The sequence below is a fragment of the Aulostomus chinensis genome, chromosome 1 (genome assembly GCF_037954235.1).
Source record: "Aulostomus chinensis isolate RoL2024-O1b breed Wild chromosome 1, RoL_Achi_v1.0, whole genome shotgun sequence".
In the NCBI taxonomy this organism is placed as follows: Eukaryota; Metazoa; Chordata; class Actinopteri; order Syngnathiformes; family Aulostomidae; genus Aulostomus; species Aulostomus chinensis.
The window spans coordinates 65,189,521-65,212,159 of record NC_141320.1 but is presented as its reverse complement, the minus strand read 5'-3'; the positions used below and the strand labels follow the sequence as shown (position 1 = coordinate 65,212,159).

Sequence of the window (22,639 nt, the reverse complement as noted above, 5' to 3'; positions counted from 1 at the left end):
AAAAAAAAATCAAAGACGCTCCTGCAAGAGCGGTGATGATGGACTGAATTGTGATCAAAGGCGAAACATGACTCTGTAGTTGCTGACACTCACCGCCGTCGACGGGAGCTCTGTTAGAGTTTTAACCAACGAATTGAAATGAAATGAAAAGACACAATGACAGGCAAACAAAAAGATTGTGCTTAACTCGTGAATGAGCGCAGAGACGAGAGGACAAGGTGCACGAGGTTTGAAATCACTAAAAACATATTTATTTTATCTGTGTTTCTGTTTGTCTAGAGCAGCAGGCGCTTGCGCTGTCGTTGATGTTACATCCATGGGACCGTGCGGCAGCGTATTCCCTAAAAATCCTTAAAATGTAGTACATCAGAAAGCCTTAGCAGGGGATTGTTCATCCTTAGACCTTGACATCGGAGAACAAAAACCTCTCATCAAGCTGACACTGCAGTGGCTGTCCCTAAGCTGCCATCTTGTTTGATGCCTTTATGATACCACACTGGGGCAACGTGATACGTCCTCTGCATGTGTCGGGTACGTGCGATACATTCCGATGAACTCGGAGAGCAGAAGACGTAACAGAAATGGGCTGCATGGGATGCAGCAAAGAGTCTGCCCTTGGTGGTCAGACTGAGGAGTTTTTGTCATGACAAAATACTCCTGTTGGGTGGAGATGCCAATTATGGGCCAGATTTTGTTGAAGAACCACAAAAATGCCCTTTCGGGATATACCTGAACATATTTTTTCACCTTATTAAGAAAAAAGAGAAAGGGCGTCTTCCTCCAAAAACAGTTTAAAGAACAATCATCGTCTTTGGAGGGGATTCTTTTGCTGGTGTGGTCAGTGGCTTCATCTCCCAGCTGCCAGGGAGAGTGATGCCTCACACCCCCCCTTCTAGGTGTAACATTTAAGCCCTGTCGGTGGAACCGGCGTTCGGTTAACTTACACCAGAAAGCCAAGGTGTGACTGGTTTAGCCTTAGACCGGGTCTAAGCACTAGTGGCGTAACCAGTAACCGGCCCCTGACCAGACCAGAGTGATTCCAACGGCTACAACTCCCACACTCGTACTGTGTTTTCTGTGAGTACCTGAGGAGCTCTTGTCCTTCATCGGGGTCATGTATCCGTCCTCATCTGTGTCCCCTCTGGAGATCCTCTCCCCCAGGAAGATGGTGGGGTCAGCGCTGTACCTCTGGCCCCCGCTGTCTTCGCCTCCAGCTTGGCTCAGGCTCTTCTTATGCAAGCTCCCGTTACAGCGCTGGTCCTCCAGGGCTGGACCCGGTCCCCCCGTGGCTTCCTGGCTTACACAAGCTTGGGCTCCAGCCACATTGGCTTCCGCGGGGTTTGGGCCTCCATCTCGATAGCCAAACTGGTTCTAAGGAACGTTGCAGATAAAGACAAGAGATGTGACATGAGGATGAGACATTTTTTAAGGTGCTACTACATTAAAAATGATTTAAAAAATGCTGCTTGGCCTGAATGCTTGTTGTATGTCACTTGTGGCAAAGGAAGCTAGACTTTTAACCCGCCTAGCTGCCAGTTAAAAGTACAAATCTCCGACAAAGTTCTGTGGATGTAGTCATCAGCCTTGAGGGACGGTGAAGGGCAACCAGGCAGAGCTACAACGCAAACACCTGAACCTAAAAAAAAAAAAAAAAAAAGACCACGAACAAAAACCCCACAAGAAAATAACATGACACATGAAGCGAAGGGGCTTCTAGTGCTGCTGCGTTCGCTTGCCGTGGGCTATTTAACCCAGGCCTACTCCTCTGCACTCTTGCCAACTGTAAGCACCGCAGCAGCAATTACAGGAAGTAAAGCTACAAAACACAACTGGAAAAAAAAAACAGGAGGAGGAAAAAAAAAGAAGAAAAAAAGAAGCCGTCCTGGGGTTATATCCGTTCTCCTACTCCCACTGTCTTCTCTCTATTACAATCAACTAGACCCTCCTCCGAACTTCTCTGCTCATCCCTCCTTCAAAGCTGGTCATTATCTGCTTCTTTCAAGTATGAGAGCAAATCAACCCAGATTATATAAGCGTCTGTATCCAAGTGCAGCAGCGTAACCTGAATAACTAACTCTCTTTTTACTATAAATTCCTGTATTGGCTTTTGACTGGATAATAAAAGCTTCCTTTCATGATAGGGGTGTTGACCTTTGCTACGCAGGCTCCTGGATAAATTACAGTGTGTGATGTTTGGTGTGTTCATCTGGGAACAAAGAGCTGCCGGCAAGTCGGGAGGTCACGGGGGTACAGGTGCATACAACGCAGAGCCCAGGAGCATGTGATGCATCCTGCAGAGCAAACATCCCCGTCTGCACTCGCTGTCTATTAGTAAACCACCCCAGCATTTTAAGAGAGCGTCTGTTCTTTGCTTATAGAGCTGTGAGTAATGAAACTGGGGGCTTGGAGACCGAGTACATAAAGAGACCAGGTATAAGCTACACGCACAGGGATGGAAATGATGGAGGTGGGCTATTAGCAGAGGGAAATCATCTGTGTATTAGAAGTTCTTAACCACCTTGAGCATCCATAGAGGACAGTGAGTTGGCTGGTTTGGCTCTTTTTAGTGAGTCGGTTCTTCACCAGTTCATTTAGCAAACGAATAGTTCTTCTTTTGCTGTTTTGCATGTGTTCTCTTTGTTTGTCTCTTGTCTAAACTTGTCTCCTAATGGCCTCCTCCACCTTCTCTCTCCCGCTGTCTCATCACATTAAACCGCTCGCACAGTAATCGTTCACTTAAAGGAGCCGGCTTGATGAACTGGCTCATTCATGACTGACTCATTACTATTGACCGGAATTAAAACAACAAACCCTGTAAAAATATATCAGGAGATGCTGAAAGCGGAGTTTAAAGAGCGCTCTTACTCTGTTGGAGTCAACGCGAGGCCTCGTGGTGTACGACGGCGGCGCTATGTTGAACCCACGTGGAACCAGGTACTCTTCAGCATCCATCAAGTCGTCCAGGTCTTCCTCATCCAGAAGGCTCTGGAAGAACTTGCTGTCATTGGGGCTGGGCAGCTTCATCCGGTCGTCTCCCTGAATCCAAAGAAGATTTCTCCAGTAAGTGTGTGGATTCACAGGTGATCGAGTGTTCTGAACGGGAGCCTGCTGAGGCCAACATACTTGGATGACCAGGTAGCGTTGCGGGTCACGAGCCATTCTGCAGAATTCAGCAGCCAGCTCCTTAAACTTGGGCCTGCTGTCTGCATCAATCATCCAGCCTGGAGAGAGGAAAGATGGAGGGCGGCAGAATTTGTGAGTCAGACGGGAACAAAAAGAGATCTGATAACGGACTGGAATGAATCCTTTTGCTTCAGCTGTTTTCGATTTTGTGTGAGTGCAATTAACTGGGCAAATATATGTCCTTGTGCACAACTTCAGAGGCAAGCAAAAGGAGCGGCTTCATGACTACTGGATGACTTCAATTAAATCATCATGACATCGCAGAATGTGATCTGAAGGCTCGCAGATTACTTGGCGTGTATGACAAATCCTGTCTATGATACAGTATCTTTTTTTAAAATACGAGAAGTCGTCCACAAAGTTGCGTTGAAAATGCATCAAAGGGATCACCTTCATTCTGAGCGCAAAGTGCCTTGCCAAAAGGCAAATTCATGACTAAGTTGAGTGGGTTTCATTCGGTTCTCCAGCCCACGTTCTCGCCACAGCTGCAGTGCACGCAGTCAAACCCTGAAGGTGAAGCCAAACGCCAGGTGGTGTGTCAGCTCACATTAGACAGCCAGCAAACTTTGTCTGCATCGCTCAGCTACTGCGGATTTGACAACAGCCGCGGCCTGAGTGCGGTTTGGAAGCTCCGAGTAGATAAAGGTTGCGCGGTTAACCCCGAAATGTAGCAGTTAAAATTCAAATTTAGGAGCTAACAAGAGCGAGAACCATGAATGAAAGAAAAGTCCTGTTCATAAAAGCTCTTTTTTCCCCCCCAGATGTACAATTTTTACAAATCCAAATGAACCAAAGGTGAAGGAATGTTAGGGTTCAGATTCTGAAGGACAAGAGTACATCATTGCACCATCGAGTACCCGTTCAAGTGTGTGTTTATGAACAAAAACGTCTCTGCACAAGTACCAGCTTGGTTAGCAGAACGTGTTTAAGTTTCGATGAAGGAAATGTAACTTACTGAAGTCTGCCAACAATTATACGACTAATTATAATTGCAAAGTAGTCATTAACCTGTAGAGAACTCCCAGTAAATGGAGTAATTGCATGTCATATATTTGATTACGGCATTTCAGAGTCTGTGTGTGATTTGTGTTTTATAACGCTCTGATGTAAGTTGCACCATCGCGACTTTGACTCCAGGAAACAAAGCTGCTGCAATTCTGTTCCAAACAGGGATCCTAATAAAGCCAACGCCGGTGTCGGTCGTCGTTCACTTCATCTCATTTCCACTTCCAGCCTCCTACCTGGGTACATTAACGAGATGAAGCCCAATTACTCCAGCAATCAAACTCTATTTCACCGTTATTGGGGTGCCGCTGAGGCGGCGAGGAGCGCGGTGTTACGACAACGCACCAAATCACAAACAAGGGCTCTCGGTCCAAATGTAATGAATATTAATGACGCCGATCCTGAAAGATTTCCTGCTGTGAGAGTATTTCTGATCAACGCAACGATGCTGGTGATGTCACTGCGTTATTGTTTAGTGGAATAACATGAAAAATGAACGAAATCTAGCGAGGATTTTAAAGAAAAAAGGGAATAAATTGGAACATGAACCTTTCTGACATCAGCATTTATCGCAAAATGTGTCTAGACATATTTTACATATTTTTCTCTCCTCCAGGGAGGAAGAAGGAATCAGGCTGCATTGTTATTTAGTGAAACAGCTGCAGCCTGTTCATCGTTGCTGCTGGTGGGAGTTTTTTGATGATAAAAAAAAAAAAAAAACCCCACCAACTCTGAGATATCATGACATTTGGATCTGATTAACATATTTATCACGGGGGATATGTTTGATAAAAGAACTCCCTCATTCACAACAATGACTTTTGAAGAAATACAGACTCCAGCCAACAGCAGACGACGGAGCCGTAGGAAAGTCAAAACGAGTTCGGACCGAGTTGAGTGATTACCAGACTGATTCATGCAGTCGATAGCTGGCAGAGCCCAGAGCAGGCACTGGCATGTATGTTTGGATCTTTTCCTGGAAATATGGGAGGGCAGATCCCTCTGAAGCCATCGACACCATCCCCTGTGTTCTGGATTCAGCCAGAGAAAGATGGGGGAATTTGGAGAATGGTTTTTGGATGATTTGTACTGGCTGGGAGGAGAGTTAGGGTGTGGCGGTCCAGATGGAGGATGACATGAACAAGGATGGGGGTCTGGTGAGGACAGGCCTGGATGTTACGGGCTTAAAACTAGCACCTCGTCACTTTTCTCATCTTCCTCTTTACACTCCTCTTTCAGCCTTGACTCAAAAAGCCCAGGAGGTCCAAAACCGCCACACACAATGAATGTGAGATGAGACGAGTGCCACTGCGTACAATTGTCTGTGATTCTCAGGTCTTGATATCAAAAGAGAGGGGAATCATGGCTGCAGATGCTTTGGGATGGTTTTTTGGTGTAAAGAGCCCCTCAAAGGGGATGGATTAAAGCAATACTTTACCAAAATACAGTATTTTGGCCTTTGAGTACTTCCAATGGGTGTCTTGAGCTTGTTTTCATTTCTTTTTTCTGCCACTGTGATGCAGAAAGAGCCAATTTTGTGCATTCATCTCAAAGCTAATGGCCGCTGACTACTTCACAAACTCTTGTGTGCTTGGTCTGATATTATCCATGTCTTCTTTAGCCAATACACACTTAAAATGTGAGTTAAAAATAAACTATACCACTTCCTGTGAGGCGTGACTGTCAACAAGTGCGGATGAGCTGGTTCAGCTGAATACAACAGCTCACTGACTGACTCACCGCCAGATAAAGATGAGGACAAAGACCAGACGATGCACAGGAGAGTGTGTAAACTACAGCTTGGTTTATGCTTCTGCGTCGCGGTGACGGCGTAGATGAGCATTCAAAGTTCTGTGTCGAAGGAACGCTTGGCTCTGCAATTCACCGCCAAGCCGCTAGGGGGCGTGGCTGTGTCTTTGTATGGTTTCGGGGGGCTCTTGTCGCATTCCAAAACAAAACTATTTACAACAGAAAGTCCGGTGCTTTTCTTTGAACGACTGTTTGCTTTCATGAATCAAACTGTAAACTTTGAACATGACAAGGTAAGGCGTCGCCGCGACGCAGAAGCATAAACCAGGCTTGACACTTCTGAGCAGTTTCGCTGTCGTTAGCAGTCACTCTCCATTAGCTTCAAGCTACATATACGTGGCTGGCTGTGTCTGCCTAGTAGAATCACAAATAAGTACTGAAAACGTTTCAGTAAAGCATCACTTTAAACCCTGTGTGTGTGTGTGTGTGTGTGTGTGTGTGTGTGTGTGTGTGTGTGTCCTCTCACATTTGACCATGACCATGTAGACATCTATAGTGCAAATAGGTGGCTGGGGCAAGCGCTCCCCTTTCTCCAGGATATCCGGGATTTCCCGCGTGGAGATGCCGTCGTAAGGTTTGCCCCCAAATGTCATCAACTCCCAGATGGTCACACCTGAGGGGTGGCGGCGGGGTGGGGGTGGGGGTGGGGGTGTGGGGGGCAGAGAAAACAGACGGATACCAATTTGAGACAAAGAGCCTGAGTATGCAAATAGAGAAAACAGGATTTCAGGCAGGCTTGTGTGCACTCACCGTAACTCCACACGTCACTCTGATGAGTGAACTTCCTGTAGTGAATGCATTCAAGAGCCATCCATTTAATAGGCATCTAAGCAGAAGAACACATGAAAACAAACAGGTTTATTCAGTGCAAGCAAAGACACTCGAACCCTCCAGGAGCTCCTGAGCGCCACCATCTTGATATTTTACACCTCCGTTCGTGAGCTATCGAGGAATCGACAGCGGCCTCAACCATAGTTTTGCGTCGCTCAATACCACTGAAGAAGCGTGATTGATTCGCTTCAGTGTGGATCATCAATAATGTGTGTGCTTACACTCAATAAGTATGATGGTGCGTGAAGTGCTTTGACACCCTTGACATACACAATGACAGATGCGGCGATATGATAGTGATTGTCGAGGGGAAGTTTCGTCTGATCGAGGCAATTATCTGAACGCCACTTCAAACGCAGCTTGACATACACACTTGCTCATCAGGAAAATGAGCTGGAGGAGGTCAAATGAAATGTTTCAGGTGGGAGGCGCCCTCACGTCTGGCTCCATTTACCTCCCAAGGTGCGTCTGTGCACGTAGATGTGCTGACAGCGTCAACGTGGTGTCAATCACCGTGATGATTGCATCAGCGTCGCCCAGGTTTGCCTTATGAGTGTCTGGGTTTTTTGCCCCCCCCCCTTTTGCCCTCTTGATAACAACTCAAGATGACCTGGAGGCTCGCAGCTAAACAGATGCAGCAACCAACAAGCCAATTTAATAAAGGGAGTTGATCAGGACAATTTGCATAGTAAGTCTCAAGTGAGGCAAAGAGAAGGGGCCTCTGATTAATGTAGTCTGGTCCCCGAACAAAACAAACTCATTGGAATTGTGGATGCATTGTTTGTTTGGATGAAGCACTTTTAAATTGTATTTTACTGAAGTTTACCAGACTTGGCCAGAACAAAGGAGATCTGGAATACTTTCTCTCCGAGACGCAACGAGATTTAAACTTCTTTCAGCATTTTTAATCACAATTAGAGAGCAGTGTATCCGCCTGAAAAAGACTAACAACGCAGCTGACGACATGCAAATGCAATTTAGATGAGAAAATGAGTCTCCACCAGCATTCTGGGGTCGTTTTCTGAGAGATTTCCATCCACATTTAAATACATGATAAGAAACAGGACAATCTCTTCTTGTTCCTCCATTTTTGGTCTAAATAAATATAAAAGTCCCCCTTTGGAAGGTGAGCGAACACAAGCGTAAAGAGCTTCTCATGTTTGGTCTGATTTTCTTGGAACTTTGCGACGCTTTCACTGTCTTTAATCACAATTTATCAGCTATTTCAAATGTTTTCAATCCCTCCCTTAAAACATTCTGTTGTATTTTATGATAGATTCCATTCATTCTGTTGCCACCTTGATCCACCGGGAGACCAATGCGGGTTGTAACCAGGCGGGAAAACGGAAACTTTACATATTATTGTACTTTTTCATGTTCAATTCGCACATGCAACACTCCATTAAGGTTGATGAGAATCAGCAGGATGTGCTTACAAGACGTCCTGTTTTTCATTGAATGTGTCAAATAGGAGAAGCACTTTTATGAAAACATTTTCTGATGTACGGAAACTTCCTGCAGCCAAAGGTACTCTGACAGAGCTGCAGTCTACCTTCGTCCCTAACGAGGCTTCTCCGTCCAACACCCCCCGTGACCAGCAGTGACCTTTTATTTTATTACTTTCTGTTTGAAGTATTTACCTGTCAGCTACTTTAGCGTCCTGTTTGCTAAACTGCTTTAAAAAACACTCACACACACAAAAAAAACATGCACCCGCCTCCACTTACACCAACCTTGCCCCCGTCAGCGTTGTACTCCTTCTCATCGGCGTCCAGCAACCTCGCCAGGCCAAAGTCCGTGATCTTGATGTGATTGGGCGACTTCACCAACACATTGCGGGCGGCCAGATCCCTGTGGACCAGCCTCCTTTCTTCCAGGTACATCATCCCCTGAAAGGAAGCGAGAAACGACTCTAATTATTTCACCGAGCCATTTATCATTTTATACTGCCTGATTTGAACAGGCTGAGATCGTCAATGCGGTAAATGTCAGCACTAACGTAAAATTATTGTCATAGCTGCCATCGTGGTTGAACACATGCCCACAAAGAAGTTGAGATTCTATCTTGTTTCATCCCTCGTGTCGCAGGTTCTTCTGTGCTTTCAGAGCATTCCAGAGACATTTTCAACAGCCATTCACAGCCTTTAGGAATCCCAGCAACATAAGAGCCGCTTTCACTTGAAAAAGGTATAATGTGAAATATTTATGTCGTGCAGAGGAATACATTTCTCTCTTCTGACCAAGCAGCTGCTGCCACTACAGGATTCTTTCAAAAAGTAACCCCAATCTGTCATAAGCGAGATCTCTGACATGTCGCCTCAGTAACTGAAGTCATTTTCAAGTTGACTAAGCAGGCAGAACAATGGATGTCCATCCGATTTGTTGATTATGAACACCCGATGAGCAACAAGAAAGCTTCCAGGGGCCGGAGCGGCAGCCTCGCAGCCCTCGTTGGTTGCTCAGACGTATTTCCCAGATATAGCTGTTCTTATCGCTGGCTGACGCACTCCTGCCACGGCTGAACACATGAGTAAGCACGCAGAAAGACTCAGCTGAAGTGACTGGATGTTAAACAAGTGGACGCCACTTTGCAGGAGAATCGATAGAAACACCTTGGTGAGTGGGGGGAGGCGGTCATCATCAGACCGTTCTCAATGAGAAGTAACGCCTCTCGAGAATCTTGGCTTATGGTGAAAACAATGTGTTTTTTATGTGCGAACACATCATGGTGGATGGTGTTGAAGTGCTGGTGGTGGCAGGGCGGGCACCGCCTCCTCCCAGACGACTGTGAGGATAAATCGATAGTGCTGACGTCTGGCTCGCCACCGGCTGAGCCCTCATCCATCATCCGCCGGCCTCGCTGAGACACACACACACACTCGAACACACACACTGACACTCGGAGACCACCTAAAAGCATATCTCACTCAGTCTGTTTGTCTGATGTCCTTCCATTCAAGACCTCCTCTGCGTCCCTCTGTCCTCACCCACATGTGCAGACCCAAAACATCCCCCTTTAACTGAAAGTGTATTTAAAATAGATTACTTCAAGGGAGTTCAGGCAGCCGATCAATAGCGATGCTGATTACAATAAGCCTGAAGACGACTGCGCCGAGCAATATTTATCCCCGATGTCGACGTCGTGAGGAATTAGGAATCAATGGCCCACACAGTGCATTAATACACTTCGACTTAAAGTGACAGCGCAATGAGGGAGGGGGGCACTGACAGGAGAATGTACAGCAGCTCAAGGAGCCAATTAACTTTCAGCCACTGCAGGCGGTAAACACTGACGTCCCAGCGGAGGATGCGGGGGCAGCCCTGGGTTTCAGGTTGAGAGGGTCCTACTGATTGTGCTCCAGTGTGTTTAAAATAGTGTAAATGGGAGATTTATAATTAACAAAACCAACAGATGATACAGGAAGTTGCAGCTGAGAACGTCGCGCAGGTCTCTCCTGCATAGCAGACACAGTTGAATGATTGGCTTTGTGTCTATACGAGAGAATTCCCTTTGGTTAAGCTTAGCCACCTTAAATGAAATGTGCATGAAATACCTGCCAGTCTGCCAGAGGAGAATCACGTTGTTCCCTCTGTCAGCTATTATTTCTCTGGGGAGGAAGCGAGCCATCTGCCTTGAAGGAAGAGCTACATTTGGTGCCGTGCAGCACTCCAAACTTGGGCTGCAAAGTATATTATTATGTGTGACCTTTCAAGGAAAAAAATGACGTAGAAAAATGGGGGAAAAATGCATCTTCCCTTCTGAGTCTCTTTTCCAAACATGAAACGCAACAGTCATCCCTCTCTGTAGGTGAAAAAAGTCATTTCTGACTTCACTTTCACAGGTTTGCAGACACCGACAACTGAAAAGCTCCTGTAAAGTTCATATCAGCGCTGTTAAGCACTTGCTGAATTTGCATCTTCGGGTCCCTCACAGTGTGAGACTGGACACCCAGACTCTATAAAGCTGAGGGAGAAGTGATTGCGAGGTCATTCAGAAACTTTTATCAAGAAAAGTCAGTTTTACAGGATGTTAGGGCAATTAATCACATGACTAATCGCGTCTCTAAGCCCCCAAATTTATTCCGGAAAAAACACATCCTATAAGATCAACTGGAACCAAAGGTCACTGTGCACCTCAGAGGATACAATCTCCGTGCTTTTCCACAGGTCACATTAAACATTTTGCCTGCAGATTTCAAGCTTTCGCAACATCCGGAGAGCTTTGTGAGCCTCGTGCTACAAGAGAGCGCTAAGGTTCCAGACCCGGCGGCACCGCTGCTCATCCCAGATGACACCGAGGTTATGTTTTGGACACTCAGAGCATAAAGTGCTGCTGCTGTAGTTTGATGTATTTAAACTTTTTTTTTTTTTTTTTAGAGTCCCAGTGTGCAGGCGGGAGCAGAGATTTGACACAATCTGGTTTTAGAAATGTTACTGCACACTGCAGCCTGAAAAAAGTATACACATATATGGCCTAACAACCACATTTACATCCCATAAATCAACTTTGAAAAGAAATGATAGGCTTGATAGATAATACTAAAATCAATATGCAGCAGAGGACTGCAACAGTGCCTCCCACGTCCTCGTAGAAGTGTCTCTGTTACGACTCCTCTCTGTGGCAGCGGCAGCGTCAAACCCAGTTTTCAACATCTTTTTCATCTTTGATTTATTTACAGAGGCTAAAAGATTCCAGACAAAGGTCACGGCTGCTCCACGACCCATTAGCACCTGTTTTCATAGAGAGAAGAAAGGAAGATCTGAGACTGAGGTAACGAGATGAAACCAGGCGTGAAAACGGACCGATGAGGTGAGGAACTGCAGGCAGCGCTGCACCTCAGTGGGTGAGAGAGATGCTGGGCGATAAAGGATTCTGGGTGGAAAGGTGAGCGGCTGGAAGGTAAGTGGATGAGGAGAAGCACGGACATGATGGAGTACTGAGAGGAATCAAATCAAACTCCTCGGGATTTTTGGTATTTATCTTAAATATTGATGATCGTCCTCTTCAACTACATGCAGGTTTCTTCTTTCCTGCCAGGTCTTGCGGTCTGAACCCCCTCCCCCCCTCCCCCCTCCCTCTGAAACCCCCTCGGCGTCCCACTGAATGAGGCAGCGAACAATGTGAGTAAAGCAGGACTGTCCACACGCTGAGAACTGGGCCCGCCGTGATAAGGAGAGCTCACAATGGGTCCGCTCAGGTGGTGCGGGGGGGGTCGTCTGTCAAGCGCCGCGTGCTGCATGCGAGATAGAACGGGAAGCAATCCCACAGCGCAAACTTCTCCATGTTGCCCAGCAGCACCTGGCTTTAGCCAGGCCTGCTAAGAAGTTGCGTTTTAAGTGTATATGTGCTGATACGCTATCCTGCATTTTCCCCTAACCGCACCACTGGATGGTTTAACGGCTAATGAGCGATCCAGGTGGACGTGACGTGATGTGACATGTGTAGAAACAGCTCAGCGGAGCTGCAAGAGTCAAAGCTGGGGCCCATTTACTCCCCAGCCAGCCGTTCCTCGAGCCACAGCGCTGGAAAAATACACCTATCTATCAAACTGTGGAGGTACAGCAAGAGACAGTAAAATTCCCTCATTGATTTTAAAAACAATGTCAGCACTTGATGCCTTCCTGATTGTCTTTTTAATTAAATCCATCTCAAGAGAGCAAATGTAGAATTAGCTAAGCTCTTACGCCATGATCTCAACTCCCCTTTGGGACAGAAAGATCCTTCCAAAATGTCACTGTGCAGGCAATAAAAAGAGCGCTGCGGGCACATTTACATGAGCAAATGTCAATAAGTTTTTGGCTGATCTGGTGGAACCAGAAGGGTGTCGGGGCGGGTCGGCGGGGGTGCAACCTTTTTGATCCGCGAGATCAATCGCAGCTCTTTTGAGAGTGAGAAATAATGATCAAAAAAATGAAGAGCTGCAACAAAAGAGTGCTTTTGCAGTGATAAGCTTTAATTAAGATTCCAGGAATGAGGCTCTACGGACGGTAATGACGGGTTTCATCCACAGCTCGCCAGGTGACCCACAAGGAGCATAGAAAGGCGATGAGGGAAGAAGAAGAAGGAGAAGGAGAAGCTGCTTACACCAATCAGCTGAGCACAAAGCAATCCACTCAGTGCAGCATTCAGTAATGTCTATAATTTGTCTGCGACTTGCTGTGACACTGAGAAGTTATTATTTTTAATCACAGTGGATAATTGTGGCTGTGAGAAGCTGTCGGACTTGACTCAACCTGCCCACCAGCCACTTCTGACACTGGAAGAGACATTTTCTGACATGAAACGTCACTTTTACCCAAATCCACGACACAAACACCTCTCCTACTGCGCCAAGTTTGTTTATAATAAACTTCTTGGCGTAAAATTGATTTGTTGCGATTGGATTCTGGAATCCCAGAGATTTCAGCCACCGTTCATCTGCATGCGTGCATATGCCTGTGTCTAATGAGCCTCGGCTTCAGGCGCCACGAGTAATGGATGTGTGGGGAGAGAGGTGACCGATCCAATCAGGCCTACCTAGCCAGTGGATCTGGCAGTCAAATCCCTCCCCTTACACATCCTTGAGCACTGCTGATCCTTACAGATAATTAGAAAGACCCAGGGGGCTTATCCCGCCTCCGCCCGCTCTCCTCATCACCTCCTCCTTGGTCTCCCTCTGCCCTGCTTCCTGGTTTTGTTGTATCAGCAGGGACACATGCACTCGTGGGGACTGGGGCTGTTGGAGGAAGGGGGGAAACTGCTCAGGGTGCACATTAGCTGTCGTGATGTAGGATACGGGCAGCGCTGTTTGGTAATCACAGCATGATGTGCTTCCCGACAAACTCCGAGGTGCAAAGAATTGTGGGACTGCATTATTGATGAAGCCTCAGGGAAATGAGGTGCTGAACATGGATCACTTTACTGTATAGCCTGCTGACAGGATTCAATTCACTCTAACTTAGTATAATGGGGTTTAGGAGAAAATATAAACTGAAATAAAAGAAATTGAATCGGTCTGTGTTTGGCATATCAATCATCCAATATAAACATGCTCACTTCTGCTGTCTTTGTCAAGCAGTTCACAGAAAACAAGTGATGTATGACGAAGAAATCCCCTTTAGTGAACAATCAACTTAAGCAACACTGATGGCATTTTATCATCATTTTCAAATACATTTAATCCTCCCGCAGCATTTATGGAAAGTGTTACTCCACCCTAAAGCTGCGCTCTGCCTTTCAAGTGCTCACTGGCAGGTCTCGTGAGATCATGAAGTCACCGCTGCGTCGCATCTGTAGGAACGCCGAGAGAGCCGGCCACGTGTGTTTAGCCTGACATCGATGGCGACTGACGGCTAAAAGCAGCAAAACTCTCCAAAAAAAAATCAGCTTACCCAGCCGTTTGCTCAGTGATCCACTTTGATTTGAGGGAAAAACAAACTCCTTTTCCGGTGCGACGTTCATTCACACCCATTCTAGGTTGAGGGTCCAAGCTAAATAAACGTAGCTGTCTCTGTCTGCATTCTGGAGTCATGGAAGTGATGCAGGAGGGAGCTCGAGACACATATTTGTCAGTACTTGACAAGCACAAAACAATTTTTGGGTGAAGAACCGTCTTAAGTAGTTGTTTGGGGAACAAATGAATGAAAAACCATCATCAAGGTAAAGGATGATGCGGAACTACTTTACTGTCCTTCGTTTTATATAATACAAAGAATAAATAGCTGACAAATCCAGCCATGAATTTAAGACGTGATTCAAAGGACTTGTAATGTTGAGAAACTCTAGGGTTGAAGGGCAGAGGTATCTTCACCTTGCACAGGTTGAGAAGGGAAATTGTGATTTCAGGCGCTGAAAAAAGTTGGAAACGGTTCGGATGTAGCCGTCATTTTATCGAGGATTGATCAAATATGTCTCCCCTCCCGGTTGCTTGGTATCCGCTGATGAACAGGATTCTAAATGGATGTGGCTGACAGGAGTCCTGTTACTCCTCACGTCCCGATCATAACTGCCTTTCAGTGCACTGCCGAGTGTTTTCATCACGTACTTAATTGCTCCGGCGCCTTTTATTTGCATCTCTGGAGCGGCAGCAAACCTGATACCATGAAAGTCGGGAAACTTGGCTGCATCTGAAGAAATCCTTCATATTTAAAATGACCAGCGCGCGATGTGCAACGTCTTCAAGTGCTCTTTCAAGCACAAGTACGCCCCACGAGAGTCTCCAGGGATATTCTGAGAAAGGTGCATCTATAGGAGGGTGTGTACGGCAGCTGGCCCTTCAGGGAGGGATGAAGAGAGACTCTTGAGATGCACGACTGCCGCAATCTACGTGCATACAAGTGTCAGGGGGCTAGGAAAGAGAAAAGTCCTTCAAAGAGGGCGAAACCATCGTGAAGTCGTCCGGAGCTTGTCGAACTCTTTCAGGATAGAAGACACATTGATGCTGCTAAAGCTACCTGCTGATAAATGATGGGACTATCATGGCCGGGGGACGGGTTGCTAGGGAGACTCTGAATGGGATTCATTGTTTTTAGCTTTTTTCACAACACAAAGAATTTGTTTTTTGCAGTTGGTGCAAACAGAGAAACGACAAAGTATTTAAAATCAAGTTAAAAAGACGAATGAAGGTCGAAAAATGATGAATCCTTTAAACAACAGAATGCGAAGAATACAGATCACAATTTTCCAAAGCTCAAACTGGATTCTTATGACATCCAAACCCCTCCCCCCCAATTCTTCATTTTCTGTCATGAAACAACAACAAAAAGCATCCAATCCTGACATTTAAGAGTCCAGAACCAGCCCGTATTTGATATATTAGCTTTAAAAATATTTGCAGATGAGTTTTCTTGCTCTCATTTTTCCCAGGAAGTGGTCATGTGTGAATCCGAGTTGATTTTCGGGGAAATTTGTGCTGGCAATTTCCCACCTTAAGTTCTATTCCAGGGAATATACTGGGAATAGTGTGCTGTGAATGAAAGCAGGAACATGACTGGGAGGGCTCAAAACTCACAAGCCCAGGCGTTGTTTTTGTTCAAGATGGCCAACATTCTGATTGAAAAATCAATGCCACCCCCCACCGCTCGTATCACGGCAACAGCTAAATTTCTCCAGGATAAATGTGAAAAACATGTCTATCCCCATGTGAGCTTGTTATGTTCTAGATGTGTAGATAAGGCGGACGTACGAGGACGAGGAGGTGATTGGAGAAGAACCACTGAGTAGGGGGAGGGATGAGGGGGAGGGAGGCTAATGAGTACAGGTGAGATGTGTTTACTCAGCACAGAGCGGCGTTCGCAGTGACACCGAGGGCTTCGCGCTATAAGCTTGACCAGATTGGATCTCCTGCGATGGGGCGGCGTCCTCGGGGGAGCCGGCGTGCGTTAAAAGAATACCTAATGCAACATTTAAAAGTCTAGATTTTACTTTACGAAGCTGTGGAGGTGGATGATTGTTGATTTGGGCCACGCGCTCCTCTGTCTTCTTCACTTGTATCAGTATTTTACCAGGGTGCAGTGCAGTACGCCTCGGAGAAATTATTTAAGGTTGATATTTGGTGTCATCATTAGCCTTGTCAATCCGTACAAAGCCCTCCAGAGCCGCCATGACGGCATCCAGAGGGTTTACCTGCAGGGCATGTTGAGCTACTGTCAGTCAGCCGGGCTGCTGCCGGTGAGTATGTTCTCATGAACACCAGTACGGCGGCGCTGCAACAGCACGGCTAAGGCCTGAACGCACCCGGAACACCAGCAGCAACCCCTGTCCGTCCCTCAAAAAAACTATCAGGACCCTCATCCAGCACAGTCTTTAGTGTCAAACCCAATCATTTCATCAGCGGGACAGCACCTCGCTGGATCTGCTTTCATTAAACCGAGCCCGAGGAGAGGTGCTACGAAGGGAAGACAGAGGAAGACAGAGAAAGAGAGAAAGACAAGAGCCAAATTAAAAGACTCCCGTAGTCGCTCATACACTCAGTTCCAATCGCATATTTAATTCAGTGATTGATTTGTTCATTAAAATACATCCCAAACCTAATTATTCCATTAATAATCCAAAACCTAACCAAAAAAAGTGTGTGTGTGTGTGTGTGTGTGTGCGCGCGCGCACGCGCGTGCAAAAAAGAGAATTGGTTAACGAGTGATAAAGAGAAAATGGAGACAAGAGAGAGTTGCAGGAGACAGGCCGGATGTTTTTATGAATTGAGGATTCCAACTTTACACACACACAGACACACAGACACACACACACGAGGGTCGCTTAAGGATATGCCGCTTGGGGAGTGTTTGAGGAGACGTAAGGGAAACTCTGACCCCATGAATCAGAGCATGTGGTGACCACAGAAACGAGAGGGCTGCATGTTCATGAGGACATGGAAAAGAATGGAAAAGGAGACGAGGAGGAAGTCAAGGAAGAGAAAGAAGGACCCCCCCCCTTCCACACCCACCCCGCCTCCATGCGCGTTCATGTGAGAGTCCGTCATGGCGTGCGTGCGTGTGTGGCGGCGGGGCAGCCCTGAGTGTGGCTAGAGATTAATGGGGGCCATTATCTCAATGCCCAAAACACTCAGTGATGAAGAGTCACTGCCTGGCGACAGGCCTCGGCCATTCAATTTGCAGCACAGCGGCTACCTGCCCGGGTCACAGCCCACATACGGACACTGTTTGTGCACTTGTTGTGATCCAGGTGGGGGTGGTGGGTGTCGGGGGGGGGGGGGGGGGCTGGGTGGTAAATTGCAATGTTAGTACGATGAAGGAAGACAACAGAGGCTGCCAGTGGGCGCAGTCGTAGTCTTGAGGACTACAACCGGCTTTTCAAGCGTGAAACTTAAGTTCTCTTTCTGCAGTAAAACAGGTGGCATTTTATTATTTCATCTGAATTTGGGTGAATTTGTCTTGGCTGAAAAAAACAATTGTTTTTAAGAAAACAAAATTACAGTAAGCTAAGCTATAGAATAACTGTGACTTGTTTGTTTCCTGCGCTCTCTCCCTCTTCCGTCCTCTAGCTTAAGTAAGCCTTTTTATCTCAAAGCTAACTGAAGAAGGAGAGGTTTGTCTTCCCCTCTTTCCGCTTTCATTCCCCCCATCATTACCTGAAGAGTGCAAAGATCACCTCAGAGAGAGTTATATATTTGGCTCACATGGCTTAATAGACACAGGCATGTGCTTGGACACATGCACAGACACGCTGCTGCTGCTGCTGGGAGACGGCAGACATGTCCGTCTCTATCTGGCTGGGTAGCACACGTCCGCGGCAGAGAAGGGAGGACTGCTGAGGAGGTGAATATAATTTAACGCTCTGCTGCTGCGAGTGTTTTATCTCCCGGAGCTACAAGTGTCTCTTCACACGGACTTCCTTCTGAGAGGTAATTCTTCACTTTTAATCATAGACATTAGATGATAAAGGTAGTTCACACAATTCTGTAAAAAAAAAAAAACCCACATTCACCATCCCTTGTTAATGAGCAGCAGTGTGACGTTTGTAATGACATCTGATCCCTCTAGAGGTCAATAGAGCCGTGATCCTCCACTGCTCTGTTTAATCACATCTATTTAATGAGTCCTCCATGTCAGAAAGCCCAATTTTAGCAGATCCACTGGCGAACACATGGTGTATTTATATCACCTTCAAAGTAAAAGCCCTCAGTTTTGTTTGTTTTTTTGTTTCAGACCCAAAGTAAAGTCACCGGCAGGTCATCCAGCACAAACGGAAGCGGGAAGGAAGTTAACCACATCCCTGGAAAGAGATGGATTCTACAGCCAGGAATTTTAGAACCAATCTTCACATTCCTCCAGAAACGGAGCAAACAGTTTCTCTTTTCCGTCTTCACAGTGAGGTTTTTTCCAAGCCGACGTTTTATCTGAACCCAGGTGCAGTTCTATTGGGTGCTTGCTCCAAAGTGGTCTCAGTCTTCCTTCTCTGGCTCTGCTCCCTCATTCAACCCGAAATCAATCCACGGTAAAATATTCTTTAGGTCGCCGCAGCTAACGACAGGCCTGCTAACACGGAGAGAGTCCCGCACATCGCAACCTTCGCTGTTGTGGACCCTCCGGGTGCCCACACCTGAGCTGTTGCACTTCGCCAGCCTGAGTGACTTCACAACCACTTCTGAACTTTTAATGAAGAGCAAAACAGACACTGCAACACATAAAAGCAGCGAATATTCGTCTTGTCAATTAACAAATCATGAGCCTAACGAGCACTCAGAGAGCTTTTAGCTAATATTGACTGCAATGAAAACAATAATGTCTTTCCGAGGCTAACAGGAGCACGAGGGACGGCATCGATTCAACCGGATTGATCCTCTAATTCAGCCAATCAAAGGTAATTATGAGTCATGATGTCCTGTCATTTCATCAGTCAGCTGCATCCAAAAATCTCTGCCATCAATCACAGTGGCTCCATTCAGTGGACGCAGCGTGGGTGCTGTGTCTCCAAGACAGGAGTGAATAATCCTCTTGCTCTTCCTCACCTACAGAACTACTAAGACACTGACACCCCCCCCCCCCCCCCCCAAGCTGCCACAATCGAATCCAATTACGCCAGTAAGTACCTGCTTAAGTAACCTGCTCTTCAAGCTCCCGGGTAACATTCATCATGAAGGAATAAAGGGTTAAGCCCTCCCACATGAACTCTGCACCCGCGTGAAACCAAACCTCTCATCACTGACTCAGAAAAATGGAACAAGAGGACAAACTGCCCCAATAAGGATGGGAAAATCAATTCCAATTGTCTGAGTGAAGGAGGGGATTTATCCGTGCACGGCGGGTCATTTGTGAACGCACGATTTATGGGCCGCCTGTGTGAGTGTTTTTTTTTGTTTTTTTTGAGGTATCACATTAGTTTAAGCAAGCAAACAACATTAGCATGAAAATAGTTGAAGTGACGTGCGGTTCTGCTCGTCTTCACTGACACAAATCAACCGCTGCTGGTTTCAGACGTCCGCGTTTGCTTTATGTTACGGGGCTGGATTTTGCTTTACATGTGTTGTTTTATTCATGGGTTTGTGCATAAAATGATGCATAAAATGAAACATTTTTTTGGACTCCTGTGTTGCTACAGGCTACAGCACAATCTGCTGTAATCACTGTTTCACGGGAAATAGGACCATCATGTACAAAATTAACATCTCGCTCATTGAATAGGGCTTGATACAAGCGACAAACACCGCTCACGGAGGCGATGAATCAAGGGGGAAGCAGAACCAGACCTCTCTCTGCAACAGCAGGTGTCGGCCCCTGCCCACCATTGGGAAGAACTCACATTTAGTTTGCTTCCTCCGCCAACGCTGCAGGTGTGGTGGTACCGTCGCACGACATTTTCAATCGGCGTTCTTTGCCTATTCGCCCTCGCTATGTGAAACTCTGCTCTAGCAAGCTGCTAGCAAGCTGCTAGCAACCCACACAATAGAGACGGCACATTTGGATGAGGATTTAGATCCTTAAATGGTCTGTTAGCTTCTTTTGTCAATAGTTGCAAAGATAAACAACAAACGAGAACATGTTCACAAATTCGTCGCTCCCCCTCATGTTATCGAGGTCAGCCTCCCCACATCCTGGGTTTTGCAACACCCCTGATGGTTGCGGTTGGCCAACAAAAATACAAACTAGGAGTTATGGTGGGTTAAGCAGGATGTTTCTGCTCTCCGGGGCTGGAGGACCATATGGCTACGTGAGAGGACTTCAATGAGAACACCAAGGTCCTCTGAACATGTTTTATACATTGTATTGATGTAACACCTTTGCCAAGGAAGTAATGTGATCACCATTAAGCGGGATATCTCAAAAACTAAGGTGGAGATTTTTATTTAATACACTTGGAGGTGAACTGGCTCAAACTGTGAATCCTGAAGGCCACTGGTGGTACTGAGTCCATGCAAAACAAAGGACCAAGTCTCAGCTTCAGGGTCTCATACTGATCATATTTTGGCCTGTTTTTGTTGTGCTTGTGGAAACGTTTAGCAGATTTTGATGGTATTGCGCTCATCTGCATCCATTTAGCCTCCTATGAGCTCTCAAGTTCAGTTATGCAGAAATGCTTTCAGTTTTTTTTTTGTCTCTCTTCTTTTGAGCTGCGTGAAAGCAACACAGATGCTCATGTATTAGCCTGGCCAGTAAAAGAACCAAATACAACCTCGATTATCCATTTCCTGCTGCAGGGACAGCAGGACTGGAAGCAGAAGAGCCGCCTTTGTTGAGTTTAATCACGATGGGTAAAAACACCGGTGTTAACAATTCACATTAGGTAACTGGCACACAAAACAATCTCGGTTGTTGTGTAAAATCCTATCGGGCTGATCAGGGCCAGCAGTAAATCCGGAGTGATAGATGATGCCCGCGTATGGCAGCAGATGCCTGCCTGCACAGCATGTCCTGTAATAGCAGCCTTGCACCCTACTGTCACCGCAGAGTTATAACTCAGGGAAGCTAAATCTTTCCCGGCAAGCAGCCTGGCCTCGTCGACTTAATTTGCAAACAAAACACAAATGTTCTTTGGGTAAGCAACAGTACACATAATTCTTCAAGTCTTACTGCTGATTCAATGATCCCAGGTTGTTTGGGGAGCAGAGAATGAGCCACTCATTTTTCAAAGGAGTCATGTATGTTGATGTGCTGCTGGGGCGGGGAACGTCGCCGGATGGTCCATCACGTCACATTCCGGGAAATAACAGGGAAAAGTTGGAAACAACTTTCATTCTGAGATGACCTCCAAATCAGCAAATATTGGACCACACCTTCAACAGAAGCCTGTCAGTTCCCTCCTTCTTCTTCTATGGTGTTTTTGTTGCTCCCTTCCTCCATAGCAGTGTAACATTACTTTAAGGCAGTAACTGAGTATTATAATGGGCTTATTTTGAAACCACCACGGCGGATGAAGACGTCAGGAAGTAATCGGTCACCTACCTTCGCGATCTGGACGCACCAGTTGAGCAGCAGCTGTGAGCCGATGTTGTCCTTGTGTTCGTGCACGTAGTCGAGGAGGCAGCCGTGAGGCATGAGCTGGGTGACCAGCTGGATGGTGGGGCTCAAGCAGACGCCCAGCAGACGCACCAGGTGGGGGTGTTCCATGCTGGCCATGATCAGGGCCTCCTGGGTGAAAGACGAAGAGGGACTAAGAGAAGCGCTACCTTTCACGGCTCTTTAACATTACCATACGGGGCTCTTAAATCCCTTATATGGGTTTATTGGGGCATTTCCTTATGCTAATGATACGCAGGTGGGTAAGACCAGATTTGTCTGTCAGCGCACGTTTCATGAATCCCACATGGGGCTTTCTATTTTCCTCTTATTGCTTTGAGTAAAAAAGAGATATACAACAGAAAACATTCATGCATGAGGCCTGATGTGCCGGTCCATGCATCTTTTATACATGGATAAAACTCCACTGTGCTCCGAAGGTGGACTTAGATGCATGAATAAAGACTCGCGGGATGATGACTCTATCTACATAAAGTATGTGTCTGTAGAGGATTCTCACTGTGGAAGGAAATCCTGCAGAAACCTTCAAAGTGTTTTCCATCTACATTTGAACATAAAAAACTCAAAGCTTTTTAAACATTGCCTTTTCACAATTATGACCCCAGATTATGAGCCTTGTTAATCCTGCCTGGCGCTAATTTTGGTGCTTTACGTCTTCACCTCGCTCTTCTCTTGCTCTAGCAGATGGTTGGAGAGGTTTGAACAGTTGGGACTCAACACTGGTAATTGTTATTGCAGAGCTGCGAGCAGACGGCTGCGTGGCTGTGATGAAGAGCACTGATGATGAGGGCCTGCCGTGTGTATGCATTAAAGCTGAACAGAAAGTGCACTTGGTGGCGGCGGCGGCGGCACTGACGCT

At 46.4% G+C, this 22,639-nt stretch overlaps 1 protein-coding gene across 4 annotated transcripts in view; it reads right to left on the bottom strand.

Annotated features, from left to right (window-relative positions):
* The window catches only part of LOC147272765 (receptor tyrosine-protein kinase erbB-4-like), a 202,702-nt gene that overhangs the window by 6,365 nt on the left and 173,698 nt on the right, over positions 1–22,639 (bottom strand). For 2 of the 4 annotated variants that reach the window (XM_086200933.1, XM_086200950.1), the window contains 7 exons: positions 21,706–21,891; positions 8,556–8,717; positions 6,748–6,823; positions 6,464–6,610; positions 3,124–3,221; positions 2,866–3,036; positions 1,086–1,371 (listed from right to left, as the gene is read on the bottom strand). In XM_086200933.1, the coding sequence (XP_086057059.1) occupies positions 1,086–1,371; positions 2,866–3,036; positions 3,124–3,221; positions 6,464–6,610; positions 6,748–6,823; positions 8,556–8,717; positions 21,706–21,891 (1,126 nt within the window). The remainder of the gene's footprint in view (positions 1–1,085; positions 1,372–2,865; positions 3,037–3,123; positions 3,222–6,463; positions 6,611–6,747; positions 6,824–8,555; positions 8,718–21,705; positions 21,892–22,639) is intronic. The other 2 variants (XM_086200942.1, XM_086200934.1) reach the window with 2 other exon arrangements.